This window comes from Eucyclogobius newberryi, unplaced genomic scaffold (genome assembly GCF_026437365.1).
Source record: "Eucyclogobius newberryi isolate DKJ021-1_F unplaced genomic scaffold, fEucNew1.0.hap1 SCAF_12, whole genome shotgun sequence".
NCBI lineage: Eukaryota > Metazoa > Chordata > Actinopteri > Gobiiformes > Gobiidae > Eucyclogobius > Eucyclogobius newberryi.
Genome location: NW_027315746.1, coordinates 3572508 through 3588839, shown reverse-complemented (window position 1 = coordinate 3588839; position 16332 = coordinate 3572508). Strand labels below are relative to the sequence as shown.

The window sequence follows — 16332 nt, the reverse complement described above, 5'->3', positions numbered from 1 at the left end:
GAGGAGTCTTTTGACCCGGCGCTTTTTTCCTGTAGTTACTTGAAAATTCATGCCTTTTTCGCGACCCGGGGGGGGGCGCGAGGGGTTTCCTCGCGGCGCCGCGCTGAGGGGCTTGAATACTGAACGAGGAGGTCTGACTCTTGGCGCTCTTTCCTTTTCGCAGGCTCGTGCTTTGACCGGACCTCCGCCACCTGGGCCTCGCTGTCCCGTGTGGCCGGACTGTGCAACCGCGCCGTCTTCAAGGCGGATCAGCAGCAGGTTCCCATCCTCATGGTACGGGCCGGCGTTCGACGACACTCGCTTCTTTCTCACCGTCTACGACAAGTCAATGTTTTTTACCATTTTGAGGCTCGTAATCGGTTCTGTTTGACAAAGAGAAAAGTAAAAAGCCCACCCTTGACCTCCCACTTGAACCTTGAGAGTAAGACTGCAAAATAACCATAGTCCTGTTTCATAATTATGATCGTTCTCTAAAACAGACGACAGCGGCATAATTCAAAATGTCAAAAAATATAAATATACATATCAGATTTTCACAAAGTATAATCGGTTACACCCGACGAGTCCGAAGGTTGGCTAGTCCGAATGTTCGCTTGCACGCTGCGGGGAGCTGCGCGCTCAAGTGCTGCTTGGTGCGCCAGTTAGGGACCGTCACTAAATTACGATTGCACAAGTGTTTAGAAATACTTACAAATACTAAATATACAAAAAAAAAAAACATTGAGCATGAATCCAAGTAGCTAATCCCAGGTGCCATAGTCTGTTTGGGTTCAAAAATGTAACCCTTTGTAGATTTTTAAAGAATATTTGTCTTTAAAAATCAAGGATTCTTTTCAATAGTTCCCAAAGTCAGCTAACCTAGATAGTCAACGCTGAGTTATAATAGCCTTTTCCTTTTTTTCTATTTATTTTTTTTAAATACATTTGATATTTTTTAAGATAACACATTTTAAACATTTTAAACAAACACTTTACGTACTTTAGAGACGATCCCTAACTGGCGCACGAGCCGCGAGGAGACAGTTTCGGACTAGTGAACCATCGGACTTGTGGGCAGCCACCGTATAATCTCTATTTAGAAGCCTTTAAACAGCATATTTCAACCTTTATTCGGTCGGTAAAGTGTTAAAAAGTCTCAAGTTGACTGCTGGAATGATCGATGAAAGGAGGAAGTCGGTAAGTAAATCTGTTTAACTTCCTGTCACACACATCGCTGGTATTCACATGATGCACTTTTCACGCTTGAGACGGACAAACAAAGCAGAACGGACCATCGACACCAAAATATTAGCTGCTTTTTGTTGAAAAAACTGTTGATTTTAAGGGTTTTGTCGATGCCTTTTGACAGATGTAAACATAAATACATCTACGGTTTCTTCATCTTTACGGCCATCTTGTTTTTTTAATACGTTTTTGACTAATATAGATTAGTATTTATTTTCTGATTATATTTGTACCTATCAAGTGAGAACGATTAACCAAGGTCATCGTTTTTTTCATGCCGTTGACGGAAATACATATAATATCACTTTATAATAACGACACCTTAATTAACCCTGACAAAGCGTGAATAAAGACTTAATTACTTGATAAATACCTTGATCCTAACTCCTTAACTAAGCAGTTACCAAGCCTGAATCATAGTTATTATTATATACAGCTGTATTTACCAGAGATTGTAGCATAAGTCGTCTCTCATTCTTGAAAAGTGGATTCACCAGAAATCAATGTTTTTGTAGTGGCACCACGCTGTTCCTTATAAATTATTGGCGCGGCGCTGTCGGGGTTTAGTCGAGTCCAAGGCCGGCACCGATCTCGGATGCGCATAATTCATAAGACGGGACTCTCCCACGGTTTGCCGCCGGGCTCGGAGTGCGCCGAGAAAAAAGCTCGCTTCACTTCAACGGAGCTGGCGCTGTAATCCGAGGCGCCGCGTGACGGAGAGCTCGGCAAACACGCCAGGACCGGCCGGATAAACAGAATCATACGGGGGTTTTGAGCGCAGGAGACGCCGTCGAGCCCCCCGCAGGACGCTAAAGGAAGGTCAAAGACAACTGCTCTGGAATGAGACGAGGTTCGACGAGCGTCTGTGGAGCGCGTTGTTGCGGATCGACCTGCTCAGAGCTTCAACCGCAGTGAAACGGGAGCAAACATTAAAAGAGATGAAGCGAGAACAAAACTGGCTGGTGACTCCGCGGTTTGAGTCAAAAGCATCTGGCAACACAAAGACAAACTACATCTAATATGCTCGCGATTCCTTTCACGTTGCACATGAATTAACCTGAAATTATCCCAAAAATATACCTGATTCAACTTAATTTGTGAACTCTATTTAACTCTATTTAATTATGTAATCGTTTTGTCGCACGATGTTTGTTGTGACGTGTGTTAAAGCTGAACTAAGTCACATTTTCAACTCATTAAACGTCTTTGTAAGTCCCTGTGATGGTTAAACATGTGTTTTCGGGGGGTTTGAAGTGTCCGTCGTCGCCCCCTTCTGGCTCTAGGAGGAAAACCAGCCTTGCCGAAAGACACAACTCTCCTGAGAAACCCTCGCTCTTTTTTGTATTCAGCAATGATTTTGTGTGTGATTATCTTGTTATGTAAAGAACAAAATAGTTAGCGTGGTTGACTGACTGCTTGGCTGTCAGGTCTATCAGGCTGACCACGCCCCCTGAGCATGCCCCCTGACCACGCCCACTGACCACGCCCCCCGCGGGCAACTGATTTGTCCCATGTCGGGAAGCAGGTGCCTCCATTACGTCTTCGATCCATCGTTTGTATTCATGATCCGTGTACCGTCCCTGTCCATAACATGGTCGTTGCGTTTTCAATCATCTGATATTGCCGAGTTCTAGATGCCACGGTGCTAAATCTCTACCGTCCGGTTTCGGTTGGTCTCTTTTTCACACTCGTACTCGTGTTCATCTCTTCTGGCATTAAAGGATCTCCCCATTTCTTGGTGCCGTTGCATCATTTGAACGATATCTATCCTATTTGGTATTTTCGGGCGCTACTTTTACCTTTTGGATGTACTAGGAGTCGTCTTAAGTATTTGTTTTGAGTTTCTTTATCGCTCTTTGTGTGCACTTTGCGGATGTGGTGCAGTATCGTCCTTGTTCTGTTAAGTTCTGTTTTCCTGGGGTTTTTGTGGTTTTTGCTTTTATTCAATACGTTCTCAGTGGCTCATGACGGACATTGGCATCGCTGTAGCGCACGTTGTGTCCGTCTTTCCTCCGTCTGTGATCACGCTTCTCCACTTCCCTTTCCTTCCTGAACTCCGTCGTCATGTGCGTTTCCACCGCAACTCGACTCGATACAGTTTTCTGGCCGCTCGCCGCTCTCGCCGCTCGCAGCTGCTGCAAATCCGCTCCCGCCGCGACCAAAAACAATCCGTAAAAAACGATCAATACCGTTTGACTCCAGCGATCCACAGGCACCGGAGCTCACATGACACCTGCCCCAGCACGAGGGCGTCGGTCCTGCCGGCGCGCCCCTGGAAATGCCTGGATCTCTGCGATGGATAAACACAGAAACGCTTGGATCTCTGCGATGGTCAAACACACAAACACCTGGATCTTTGCGATGGATAAACACACAAACACCTGGATCTCTGCGATGGTCAAACACACAAACACCTGGATCTCTGCGATGGTCAAACACACAAACACCTGGATCTCTGCACTGGTCAAACACACAAACACCTGGATCTCTGCGATGGTCAGTCACACAAACGCCTGGATCTCTGCACTGGTCAAACACACAAACACCTGGATCTCTGCGATGGTCAGTCACACAAACGCCTGGATCTCTGCGATGGATAAACACACAAACACCTGGATCTCTGCGATGGTCAAACACACAAACACCTGGATCTTTGCGATGGTCAAACACACAAACACCTGAATCTCTGCGCTGGTCAAACACACAAACACCTGGATCTCTGCGATGGTCAAACACACAAACACCTGGATCTCTGCGATGGTCAAACACACAAACACCTGGATCTTTGCGATGGTCAAACACACAAACACCTGAATCTCTGCGCTGGTCAAACACACAAACACCTGGATCTCTGCGATGGTCAAACACACAAACACCTGGATCTCTGCGATGGTCAAACACACAAACGCCTGGATCTCTGCGATGGTCAAACACACAAACACCTGGATCTCTGCGATGGTCAGTCACACAAACGCCTGGATCTCTGCGATGGATAAGCACACAAACACCTGGATCTCTGCGATGGTCAAACACACAAACACCTGGATCTTTGCGATGGTCAAACACACAAACACCTGAATCTCTGCGCTGGTCAAACACACAAACACCTGGATCTCTGCGATGGTCAAACATACAAACGCCTGGATCTCTGCGATGGATAAGCACACAAACACCTGGATCTCTGCGATGGTCAAACACACAAACACCTGGATCTTTGCGATGGTCAAACACACAAACACCTGAATCTCTGCGCTGGTCAAACACACAAACACCTGGATCTCTGCGATGGTCAAACATACAAACGCCTGGATCTCTGCGATGGTCAAACACACAAACACCTGAATCTCTGCGATGGTCAAACATACAAACGCCTGGATCTCTGCGATGGTCAAACACACAAACACCTGGATCTCTGCGATGGTCAAACACACAAACACCTGGATCTCTGCGATGGTCAAACACACAAACACCTGGATCCCTGCGATGGTCAAACACACAAACACCTGGATCTCTGCGATGGTCAAACGCACAAACACCTGGATCAAACACACTCTGAATCTCTTGAACACATGCAGCAGCGGTCAGTCATCTCAGAGCCAGAGCGGTCAGCAGACATGAGACCAGGAGAAGCTCTCAAACACATGAATATTTGATTGCTGTTTGAGCTGTTATATTGTGGTCCCCTCACGCGCTGCGAGCACTTGCATTACACTTATTTACAAGGTTTCACTTTCAGTTTTCCTCAAATTGTTGCATCACAGTTAAACCTCTCCAGTTTTTAATTTCCCAAAAATCATCGCCGTCACCGGACTCGTTCTGCGGTCGTATTATGTTCTCAATAAACGCTCTATTGGCAAAGCACTCACGATGCCTAAAGGCGTCCAAGGCCTAAATACAACATTAGAAATCGAGGTGTAGTTTGTAAAGTGTTTTATCGTATTTTAGGTTTGAACGTGTCCGAAAAAAGAACCGGTGACTCGGCACGTCGGTGTTGAGACGAGTGCGCCCTGCGAATGGAATGACTCTTAATTCATTGGGCCCTCGATGAGTCAGACAAATCCGTCCCTTGGCAGTGGAGCGGTTGGCTGCTCTCGTCGCTCCTCGGCTGGCAAACACCGAGCGCTTTTCGAAACTTTTTAATTTATTTCTGAGTTCAGCGTTAAACATGATATCTGGGGACAAAGAAGTACAGCGAGTGCAGTTTGAAAGGACAGAAGTCTGAGCGTGTGAAAAGAGCTGCTAGATTTTCCCCTCTATCCGTGGAGATTCTGCATTGATCGAGACACGGGGTCTTTTGTCCCGAGGCGTGTTACTCTCCTCAAACTGCCCTGACACCGCCCGACGAGGCCTCCCGAGCTACACTACCGAGACCTTTGCCAGAGACATAAAGGCGACCGGGAAGTGCAGCGGAAACATTCCTGCAGCAAAGTCTAAATTTCCTTCAGGATCAATAAAGTATCTTACGTGTTCGTCTATCTTTCTAGAAATGTTCAAGAACGTAAACTATTCTCAGCCTGCCAGCCTGACGGAGAAGGCCACGTAATATCTCTCTCTCGAGCACGACAACATTATGGGTCAGAGCGGCACTCCGACCCCCCCCCCCACGACCGCCGCGCCCACTTAACCTCCCCGCCCGGCCGCGCTCTCCCTCCGCCGCCATCTCGACAGTCTCCTCAAACACAAGTAATAAAAAGCCTGTTGTGTCTCTTCCCCCGCCGCACACATCGGTCGCCGCCACCCGAGTCCCCCCGGTGTGTGTGTGCGTGTGTGTGTGTGTGTGTGTGTGTGTGTGGCCGCACGACGACGACGCCCCCGCATCTACTTAGCCATTCATGAAGAGCCCGAACAGGACACATCACTGCGAGCGCGTCCCGGTTCCACGCGCCGTCATGAATCAGTAAACAGGAATAAAGGGCCTTTTCTTGTCTGGCTGCCTTCCTCTCCCTCGCCTGTTGGATATTGAACATCATTTTAATAAATTGGTTTCTCTGCCGGGATGATTTGCAATGATCATCTGCCTGGATTTCACAGGTTATGAATTTTTCCTCATTCAAAATCAACCTACCCCCCCAAAAAAACAACAACTTGGTGCCACCCAAGTCTGAATCGATAAAGCCACGAAAGCGTGAAAAGCAAATATTCGAGCGACGCCCATCCGAAAGGAGGATAATCAGCGTTCGGGCGCCGAAACAATCTCCTAATCCTGCTCTGCGCGTGATAGACTGCGCCGCCGCGCTCGCAGACTTAATACGCGACATTTAAATGCATAGAAAAGCGTGTAATTTGCAGGTTTACGGCTTGTTTTTGCATCTATTACAACAATAACAGATCACACGAGCCCAGTTCAATTTCACAAAGCAGTTTGATGCTGTTACGTAACTTACGAGCGGAGCAAAATGGAGCAGATAAGACCTCCACGTCGCCGCGAATTGCGAGTCTTTGTTGCTCGAATTGATGTCGAAAACCAATTAGTGAAAGTGCGCCTCCGACGGACAATGCGCAGTGTGTTTGGAGTTTGTTTGAGTCGTAGTTACATGAATCAGGTCCGAGCCGCTCTGAAAGTGTGACCAGATCAATGAGGAACATCTATCATCTGCTAACGTTCTCTCGCCATATTCGAGGCCTCTTTTGCGCGGCACAAACTGCTCACGTGACGCTGAGCGGTTTGGACGCGTAAAGCAGTTCAGTTCAGGTGATGTCATGTACTGTGCACTTGTGTGAGTGCTCAGCTCTTCAGACCTTTAAAACACACCATTGACATTATTAATTAAGTGACACATTTCTTGGGGTTCTCATGTGAACATAGTGACGGTGGTGATAAAAGGGAAGTGTAGTTTTGCAGCGCTCTAAATGCATGTCCTCCGTGCATTGTGTCCCTCTCTCCATAAGAATGCACTCGTCAGGCTTTGAAACACATACAGTCTAATACTGAATCCATTCAAGCACAAAGTGTTTGATGTAGTTCTTGTTTCCTGCTGACATCAGACGCTGCCCTTGATTCTGTGTAGTGTCTGTTGTTGTGTAACTCTAAAGCTGCGGCGAGGGCTCATGCAGCTGCGGCGAGGGCTCATGCAGCTGCGGCGAGGGCTCATGCAGCTGCGGCCAGGGCTCATGCAGCTGCGGCCAGGGCTCATGCAGCTGCGGCCAGGGCTCATGCAGCGCGCCTGATAAAACATGGCTCCTGCATAATATATGAGGAGCATAATGGAGCTAAAGTATGTGCTCTCAGGTTCACTCTAATCGATGACAACATGCAGGGCCGCACGGCCCCTCTGTGCACTCCGACTGTGCACTCCGACTGTGCACTCCGACTGTGCACTCCGACTGTGGACCTGAGAGTGAGACTGTGGACCTGAGAGTGAGACTGAGAGTGAGACTGTAGACCTGAGAGTGAGACTGAGAGTGAGACTGTAGACCTGAGAGTGAGACTGAGAGTGAGACTGTGGACCTGAGAGTGAGACTGAGAGTGAGACTGTGGACCTGAGAGTGAGACTGAGAGTGAGACTGTAGACCTGAGAGTGAGACTGTGGACCTGAGAGTGAGACTGAGAGTGAGACTGTGGACCTGAGAGTGAGACTGAGAGTGAGACTGTGGACCTGAGAGTGAGACTGTGGACCTGAGAGTGAGACTGAGAGTGAGACTGTGGACTTGAGAGTGAGACTGTGGACCTGAGAGTGAGACTGTGGACCTGAGAGTGAGACTGTGGACCTGAGAGTGAGACTGAGAGTGATACTGTAGACCTGAGAGTGAGACTGAGAGTGAGACTGTAGACCTGAGAGTGAGACTGAGAGTGAGACTGTGGACCTGAGAGTGAGACTGAGAGTGAGACTGTGGACCTGAGAGTGAGACTGAGAGTGAGACTGTAGACCTGAGAGTGAGACTGTGGACCTGAGAGTGAGACTGAGAGTGAGACTGTGGACCTGAGAGTGAGACTGAGAGTGAGACTGTGGACCTGAGAGTGAGACTGTGGACCTGAGAGTGAGACTGAGAGTGAGACTGTGGACCTGAGAGTGAGACTGTGGACCTGAGAGTGAGACTGAGAGTGAGACTGTAGACCTGAGAGCGAGACTGAGAGTGAGACTGTAGACCTGAGAGTGAGACTGAGAGTGAGACTGTGGACCTGAGAGTGAGACTGTGGACCTGAGAGTGAGACTGAGAGTGAGACTGTAGACCTGAGAGTGAGACTGAGAGTGAGACTGTAGACCTGAGAGTGAGACTGAGAGTGAGACTGTGGACCTGAGAGTGAGACTGAGAGTGAGACTGTGGACCTGAGAGTGAGACTGAGAGTGAGACTGTGGACCTGAGAGTGAGACTGAGAGTGAGACTGTGGACCTGAGAGTGAGACTGAGAGTGAGACTGTGGACCTGAGAGTGAGACTGAGAGTGAGACTGTGGACCTGAGAGTGAGACTGTGGACCTGAGAGTGAGACTGTGGACCTGAGAGTGAGACTGTGGACCTGAGAGTGAGACTGTAGACCTGAGAGTGAGACTGAGAGTGAGACTGTAGACCTGAGAGTGAGACTGAGAGTGAGACTGTGGACCTGAGAGTGAGACTGAGAGTGAGACTGTAGACCTGAGAGTGAGACTGAGAGTGAGACTGTGGACCTGAGAGTGAGACTGAGAGTGAGACTGTAGACCTGAGAGTGAGACTGAAAGTGAGACTGTGGACTTGAGAGTGAGACTGAGAGTGAGACTGTGGACCTGAGAGTGAGACTGAGAGTGAGACTGTGGACCTGAGAGTGAGACTGAGAGTGAGACTGTGGACCTGAGAGTGAGACTGAGAGTGAGACTGTGGACCTGAGAGTGAGACTGAGAGTGAGACTGTAGACCTGAGAGTGAGACTGTGGACCTGAGAGTGAGACTGAGAGTGAGACTGTGGACCTGAGAGTGAGACTGAGAGTGAGACTGTAGACCTGAGAGTGAGACTGAGAGTGAGACTGTGGACCTGAGAGTGAGACTGAGAGTGAGACTGTGGACCTGAGAGTGAGACTGTGGACCTGAGAGTGAGACTGAGAGTGAGACTGTAGACCTGAGAGTGAGACTGTGGACCTGAGAGTGAGACTGAGAGTGAGACTGTGGACCTGAGAGTGAGACTGAGAGTGAGACTGTGGACCTGAGAGTGAGACTGAGAGTGAGACTGTAGACCTGAGAGTGAGACTGTGGACCTGAGAGTGAGACTGAGAGTGAGACTGTGGACCTGAGAGTGAGACTGAGAGTGAGACTGTGGACCTGAGAGTGAGACTGAGAGTGAGACTGTGGACCTGAGAGTGAGACTGAGAGTGAGACTGTGGACCTGAGAGTGAGACTGAGAGTGAGACTGTAGACCTGAGAGTGAGACTGTGGACCTGAGAGTGAGACTGAGAGTGAGACTGTGGACCTGAGAGTGAGACTGAGAGTGAGACTGTGGACCTGAGAGTGAGACTGTGGACCTGAGAGTGAGACTGTGGACCTGAGAGTGAGACTGTGGACCTGAGAGTGAGACTGAGAGTGAGACTGTAGACCTGAGAGTGAGACTGTGGACCTGAGAGTGAGACTGAGAGTGAGACTGTGGACCTGAGAGTGAGACTGAGAGTGAGACTGTGGACCTGAGAGTGAGACTGAGAGTGAGACTGTGGACCTGAGAGTGAGACTGAGAGTGAGACTGTGGACCTGAGAGTGAGACTGAGAGTGAGACTGTGGACCTGAGAGTGAGACTGTGGACCTGAGAGTGAGACTGAGAGTGAGACTGTGGACCTGAGAGTGAGACTGTGGACCTGAGAGTGAGACTGAGAGTGAGACTGTAGACCTGAGAGTGAGACTGTGGACCTGAGAGTGAGACTGAGAGTGAGACTGTGGACCTGAGAGTGAGACTGAGAGTGAGACTGTGGACCTGAGAGTGAGACTGAGAGTGAGACTGTGGACCTGAGAGTGAGACTGAGAGTGAGACTGTGGACCTGAGAGTGAGACTGAGAGTGAGACTGTGGACCTGAGAGTGAGACTGAGAGTGAGACTGTGGACCTGAGAGTGAGACTGAGAGTGAGACTGTGGACCTGAGAGTGAGACTGTGGACCTGAGAGTGAGACTGTGGACCTGAGAGTGAGACTGTGGACCTGAGAGTGAGACTGTAGACCTGAGAGTGAGACTGAGAGTGAGACTGTAGACCTGAGAGTGAGACTGAGAGTGAGACTGTGGACCTGAGAGTGAGACTGAGAGTGAGACTGTAGACCTGAGAGTGAGACTGAGAGTGAGACTGTGGACCTGAGAGTGAGACTGAGAGTGAGACTGTAGACCTGAGAGTGAGACTGAGAGTGAGACTGTGGACCTGAGAGTGAGACTGAGAGTGAGACTGTGGACCTGAGAGTGAGACTGAGAGTGAGACTGTGGACCTGAGAGTGAGACTGAGAGTGAGACTGTGGACCTGAGAGTGAGACTGAGAGTGAGACTGTGGACCTGAGAGTGAGACTGAGAGTGAGACTGTAGACCTGAGAGTGAGACTGTGGACCTGAGAGTGAGACTGAGAGTGAGACTGTGGACCTGAGAGTGAGACTGAGAGTGAGACTGTAGACCTGAGAGTGAGACTGAGAGTGAGACTGTGGACCTGAGAGTGAGACTGAGAGTGAGACTGTGGACCTGAGAGTGAGACTGTGGACCTGAGAGTGAGACTGAGAGTGAGACTGTAGACCTGAGAGTGAGACTGTGGACCTGAGAGTGAGACTGAGAGTGAGACTGTGGACCTGAGAGTGAGACTGAGAGTGAGACTGTGGACCTGAGAGTGAGACTGAGAGTGAGACTGTAGACCTGAGAGTGAGACTGTGGACCTGAGAGTGAGACTGAGAGTGAGACTGTGGACCTGAGAGTGAGACTGAGAGTGAGACTGTGGACCTGAGAGTGAGACTGAGAGTGAGACTGTGGACCTGAGAGTGAGACTGAGAGTGAGACTGTGGACCTGAGAGTGAGACTGAGAGTGAGACTGTAGACCTGAGAGTGAGACTGTGGACCTGAGAGTGAGACTGAGAGTGAGACTGTGGACCTGAGAGTGAGACTGAGAGTGAGACTGTGGACCTGAGAGTGAGACTGAGAGTGAGACTGTGGACCTGAGAGTGAGACTGAGAGTGAGACTGTGGACCTGAGAGTGAGACTGAGAGTGAGACTGTGGACCTGAGAGTGAGACTGAGAGTGAGACTGTGGACCTGAGAGTGAGACTGAGAGTGAGACTGTGGACCTGAGAGTGAGACTGTGGACCTGAGAGTACCTTTTTACTCTCATGTGGGTCATTACTACTTTGTACATGTACTCAAGTCATATTATTTTGAAGTAACTCACCACAATTAAACCTTAAAACGTCTTCATCACTTCTTTATTTTAATCCAAATAGTATTTTTCAGAGAGTTAAATAGTTCCTTTAATCTATCGCCTGTATGCCATCATAATACACACAACTGTGGAGGATTGTTCCTGTTCAAAAAGTTGAAAGTATTGTGTATTATTGTGTATTATTGTGTATTATTGTGTATTATTGATCGTTACCTCTGGACTTAAGTTTACCTCATCAACGTGAAGTGCTTTTCATAAACTCTGTAATTAACGCAACACAAACAACATCGTCGTCATCAAATCAAGGCTGATTACAGACTTATGCAAACGTCTGAAAGAACAAATGATTAGTTTAAATGTGAACTCGTTATGTTTTTAGCTCCATTAAAAACAATACTTGATACGATAAAGTCCAAGTAACTAAACTATTATAAAGTCATGTCGGCTTCTTTGAAAATCACCACTGCAAAAATGTAATTCTAAATCATTTTCAGTTATATATTTATACTGTAAAAAAATATGTGCTGGTTGCATTTGATTATAAGGCAGGGATTATATTTTATATTTGACTCCAAGAGATTAGCTGCACATTTTGACATTTAACTTTTCATTTTGTTCTTGCAGTTTATTTAATCACCGACAATATAACAGAAATAATGACGTATATATTAAAGGTGTGAGACCTCTTTTTGTTCCTCTTTTTCTGACTCTTCTGCTTTGGTTCTGGTTTCAGCGCGACACGGCTGGAGACGCCTCCGAGTCAGCGCTGCTCAAATGCATCGAGGTTTGCTGCGGCAGCGTGCGCGGGATGAGAGACCTGAACCCCAAAGTGGTGGAGATCCCCTTTAACTCCACCAACAAGTACCAGGTAAGATCCTTTAAGGCTCTAAGGCTCTAACGCTCTGAGGCTCTGAAGGCTCTGAAGGTTCTGAGGCTCTTAAGGCTCTGAAGGCTCTGAGGCTCTGAAGGCTCTGAAGGCTCTGAGGCTCTGAGGCTCTGAGGCTCTTAAGGCTCTGAAGGCTCTGAGGCTCTTAAGGCTCTGAAGGCTCTGAGGCTCTGAGGCTCTGAAGGCTCTGAGGCTCTGAGGCTCTGAGGCTCTGAGGCTCTGAGGCTCTGAGGCTCTGAGGCTCTGAAGGCTCTGAGGCTCTGAGGCTCTTAAGGCTCTGAAGGCTCTGAGGCTCTGAGGCTCTGAGGCTCTGAGGCTCTGGAGGCTCTGAGGCTCTGAGGCTCTGAGGCTCTGAGGCTCTGAGGCTCTGGAGGCACTGAAGGCTCTAAGGCTCTGAAGGCTCTAAGGCTGTGAAGGCTGTGAAGGCTCTAAGGCTCTGAAGGCTCTGAGGCTCTGAGGCTCTGAGGCTCTGAGGCACTGAAGGCTCTAAGGCTCTGAAGGCTCTAAGGCTGTGAAGGCTCTAAGGCTCTGAAGGCTCTGAAGGCTCTAAGGCTCTAAGGCTCTAAGGCTCTGAAGGCTCTGAGGCTCTGAGCGCGTCGTTAGCTCTCATCTCTTAAACATGCGCCCATCAAATATACAGCGCTCTAAAAGCTCCAGAGTGTCACTGAGGTCGTGTTCTTCTCGCTCACGGCGACGGTGGCTCGGTGGTTAGTGCACGCGTCTGGTTTTTGTGTCCTTAAACAAGACACTTCTCTGACCTCGCCCGGTACAAAGCTCCAGTCCTGTCGTCCAGAGTCTAGTCCAGTCGTGTGGTCCATTCGTATTGTCCTGTCGTAAGGTCCAGTTTTGTGGTCCTGTCGTATGGTCCAGTCGTATGTTCCAGTCGTATAGTCCAGTCGTATAGTCCAGTCGTATAGTCCAGTCGTATGGTCCAGTCGTATGGTCCAGTCGTATGTTCCAGTCGTATAGTCCAGTCGTATAGTCCAGTCGTATGGTCCAGTCGTATGGTCCAGTCGTATAGTCCAGTTGTATGGTCCAGTCGTATGTTCCAGTCGTATAGTCCAGTCGTATGGTCCAGTCGTATAGTCCAGTCGTATGGTCCAGTCGTATGGTCCAGTCGTATGGTCCAGTCGTATGGTCCAGTCGTATGGTCCAGTCGTATGTTCCAGTCGTATGGTCCAGTCGTATGTTCCAGTCGTATAGTCCAGTCGTATGGTCCAGTCGTATAGTCCAGTCGTATGGTCCAGTCGTATGGTCCAGTCGTGTGGTCCAATCGTATGGTCCAGTCGTATGGTCCCGTCGTATGATCCAGTCGTATGGTCCAGTCGTATGGTCCAGTCGTGTGGTCCAATCGTATGGTCCAGTCGTATGGTCCAGTCGTGTGGTCCAGTCGTATGGTCCAGTCGTATGGTCCAGTCGTGTGGTCCAGTCGTATGGTCCAGTCCTATGGTCCAGTCGTATGGTCCAGTCGTGTGGTCCAATCGTATGGTCCAGTCCTATGGTCCAGTCGTGTGGTCCAGTCGTGTGGTCCAGTCGTATGGTCCAGTCGTGTGGTCCAGTCGTGTGGTCCAGTCGTGTGGTCCAGTCGTATGGTCCAGTCGTATGGTCCAGTCTTATGGTCCAGTCGTATGGTCCAGTCGTATGGTCCAGTCGTATGGTTCAGTCGTATGGTCCAGTCGTATGGTCCAGTCGTGTGGTCCAGTCGTGTGGTCCAGTCGTATGGTCCAGTCTTATGGTCCAGTCGTGTGGTCCAGTCGTATGGTCCAGTCGTATGGTCCAGTCTTGTGGTCCAGTCGTGTGGTCCAATCGTATGGTCCAATCGTGTGGTCCAGTCGTGTGGTCATCTGATCACAAAGAGGGCCGTCCTTAGTGGGCTGTGTGGCTCTAATGCCTCTCATGGCTGACAGTCTGCAACAGAATTCATCTACGGCTACGAGAATAAATTTCCGGTCGTGAGTTCGAATCCCGACTCCGACGATTTGCTGCGTGTCCTCCCCTCTCTCTCATCCCCCGTTTCACCCTGTCCTCTACCGTCTAATAAAGACTACGGGCCACAAAAGGCTGCAATTTTTTTTGGAAAGGTGGCTGTTGTTGAAAACGCTCACAGATATGGCGCTCTGGGTGGCGCTCTAGGTGGCGCTCTAGGTGGTGCTCTAGGTGGCGCTCTAGGTGGCGCTCTAGGTGGCGCTCTGGGTGGCGCTGTAGATGGCGCTCTGGGTGGTGCTGTAGATGGCGCTCTGGGTGGTGCTCTAGGTGGCGCTCTGGGTGGTGCTCTAGGTGGCGCTCTAGGTGGCGCTCTGGGTGGCGCTGTAGATGGCGCTCTGGGTGGTGCTCTAGGTGGCGCTCTGGGTGGTGCTCTAGGTGGCGCTCTAGGTGGCGCTCTGGGTGGCGCTGTAGGTGGCGCTCTGGGTGGTGCTCTAGGTGGCGCTCTAGGTGGCGCTCTGGGTAGTGCTCTAGGTGGCGCTCTGGGTGGTGCTCTAGTTGGCGCTCTAGGTGGCGCTCTGGGTGGTGCTCTAGGTGGCGCTCTAGGTGGCGCTCTGGGTGGCGCTATAGGTGGCGCTCTAGGTCACTTTAAGACAAATCCTGTGAAGTCAGCTGTGTTTTATTGAGTCATTTAAGTGGAATCAGCTCCAGACGTGAACATAAAAGTTTCTGCAGATGATCATAACGATGTTCCAAAGTAAGACACATTTTCACTGTCATTTCACTTTTCTCTCTTATTACTTTTTCTTTTTTTATTGATGCAAATGCATTTTGCTCTTATTTGTTTTGCTTATTTGAATTATGTAATTGCCATTTTAGAGGACTCCAGGAAGACTAGCCCCCATGAAATATAGATCCTAATAAAACAATCACAAAACATTAAATAATGAACGTAATATGTGAGGAATTATTATTATTATTATTACTATTGGGCTGATTTATAATAATAATAATATTGCAGTAATAATAATAATAATAATGATAATAATAATATTGCAATAATAAGATAAGATATTCCTTTATTGTCCCACATGGGGAAATTTCATTGTTGCAACGCAGGTAGATACAGAGGTAGATACAGAAGAACAGAACAGATCACTTATAGGAAGTTTGAAAAACATTCTCAGTAGAAGATCTCCTATAAACAAAACCTATATATATAATGATAATAATTTTTCCTCCACACTTTTAAACTTGCAGGTCAATGTAAGTCTGCTGTATTTGTGCTGCTGCTTTTAAAATATGCACCTTGTTAAAAAGTTAAATTCTCTCCGTCATAAAAACAGCATCATCCAAGTGTAAGTGTCTCTGTTTCTGCTGCTTTACAGAGACTGTAACTCCTGCAGCTGGACTGAACCTGCTGAAAATGCAGAGCACATCGCGCACATGTTGACTTAGCGGTTTCACGCGGCGCCGACGTTTTCCCTCTGAGCATTTGAACATTTAATAACCTCATTTCGCATATTTATTTAGGCTGTGTAAATATTACCACGAGGCTGAAGCTCTCCACGCGCCGCCGGGACGGGACTATTCCACAATCAGCCTGTTTGACGGCAGGATGCTATTTACCGTCTGAGCGGCTAATTGTTTATTTACACGTCAACAAAGAGCCGCAAGTCAACACGCTGATGTCACTAGTGTTTGACTGAAAAATGTATATGTATATCTACATCGGATGACTTGTATTGTAGGTGATATGTTAATATATGATATGTTAATATATATAAAATACTGTGGAATATTCCAGGCAAAGGAGAAACATCTATGGAAAGAAGCTAAATCAGTCTAAATCAAATCTAAATCATACTGAAATGACACTTTTTCTTCATTTATCTCAGTGATTCACAAAAAGACGTTTAGTAATTCCAAGTTTGCGCCGCTATAAGACGTGGCTAAAGCTAAATCATAAACTACTTCCTGTTTATCCTCCATCATCCTTTAGCCTTT

General features: G+C 48.3%; 1 protein-coding gene across 1 annotated transcript in view; it reads left to right on the top strand.

Annotated features, from left to right (window-relative positions):
- atp1a2a (ATPase Na+/K+ transporting subunit alpha 2a) overlaps window positions 1-16332 on the top strand; it is a 440146-nt gene that overhangs the window by 61831 nt on the left and 361983 nt on the right. Inside the window, exons 10-11 of the mRNA XM_072440594.1 lie at window positions 164-273; window positions 12250-12384. Coding sequence (XP_072296695.1) covers window positions 164-273; window positions 12250-12384 — 245 coding nt within the window. The remainder of the gene's footprint in view (window positions 1-163; window positions 274-12249; window positions 12385-16332) is intronic.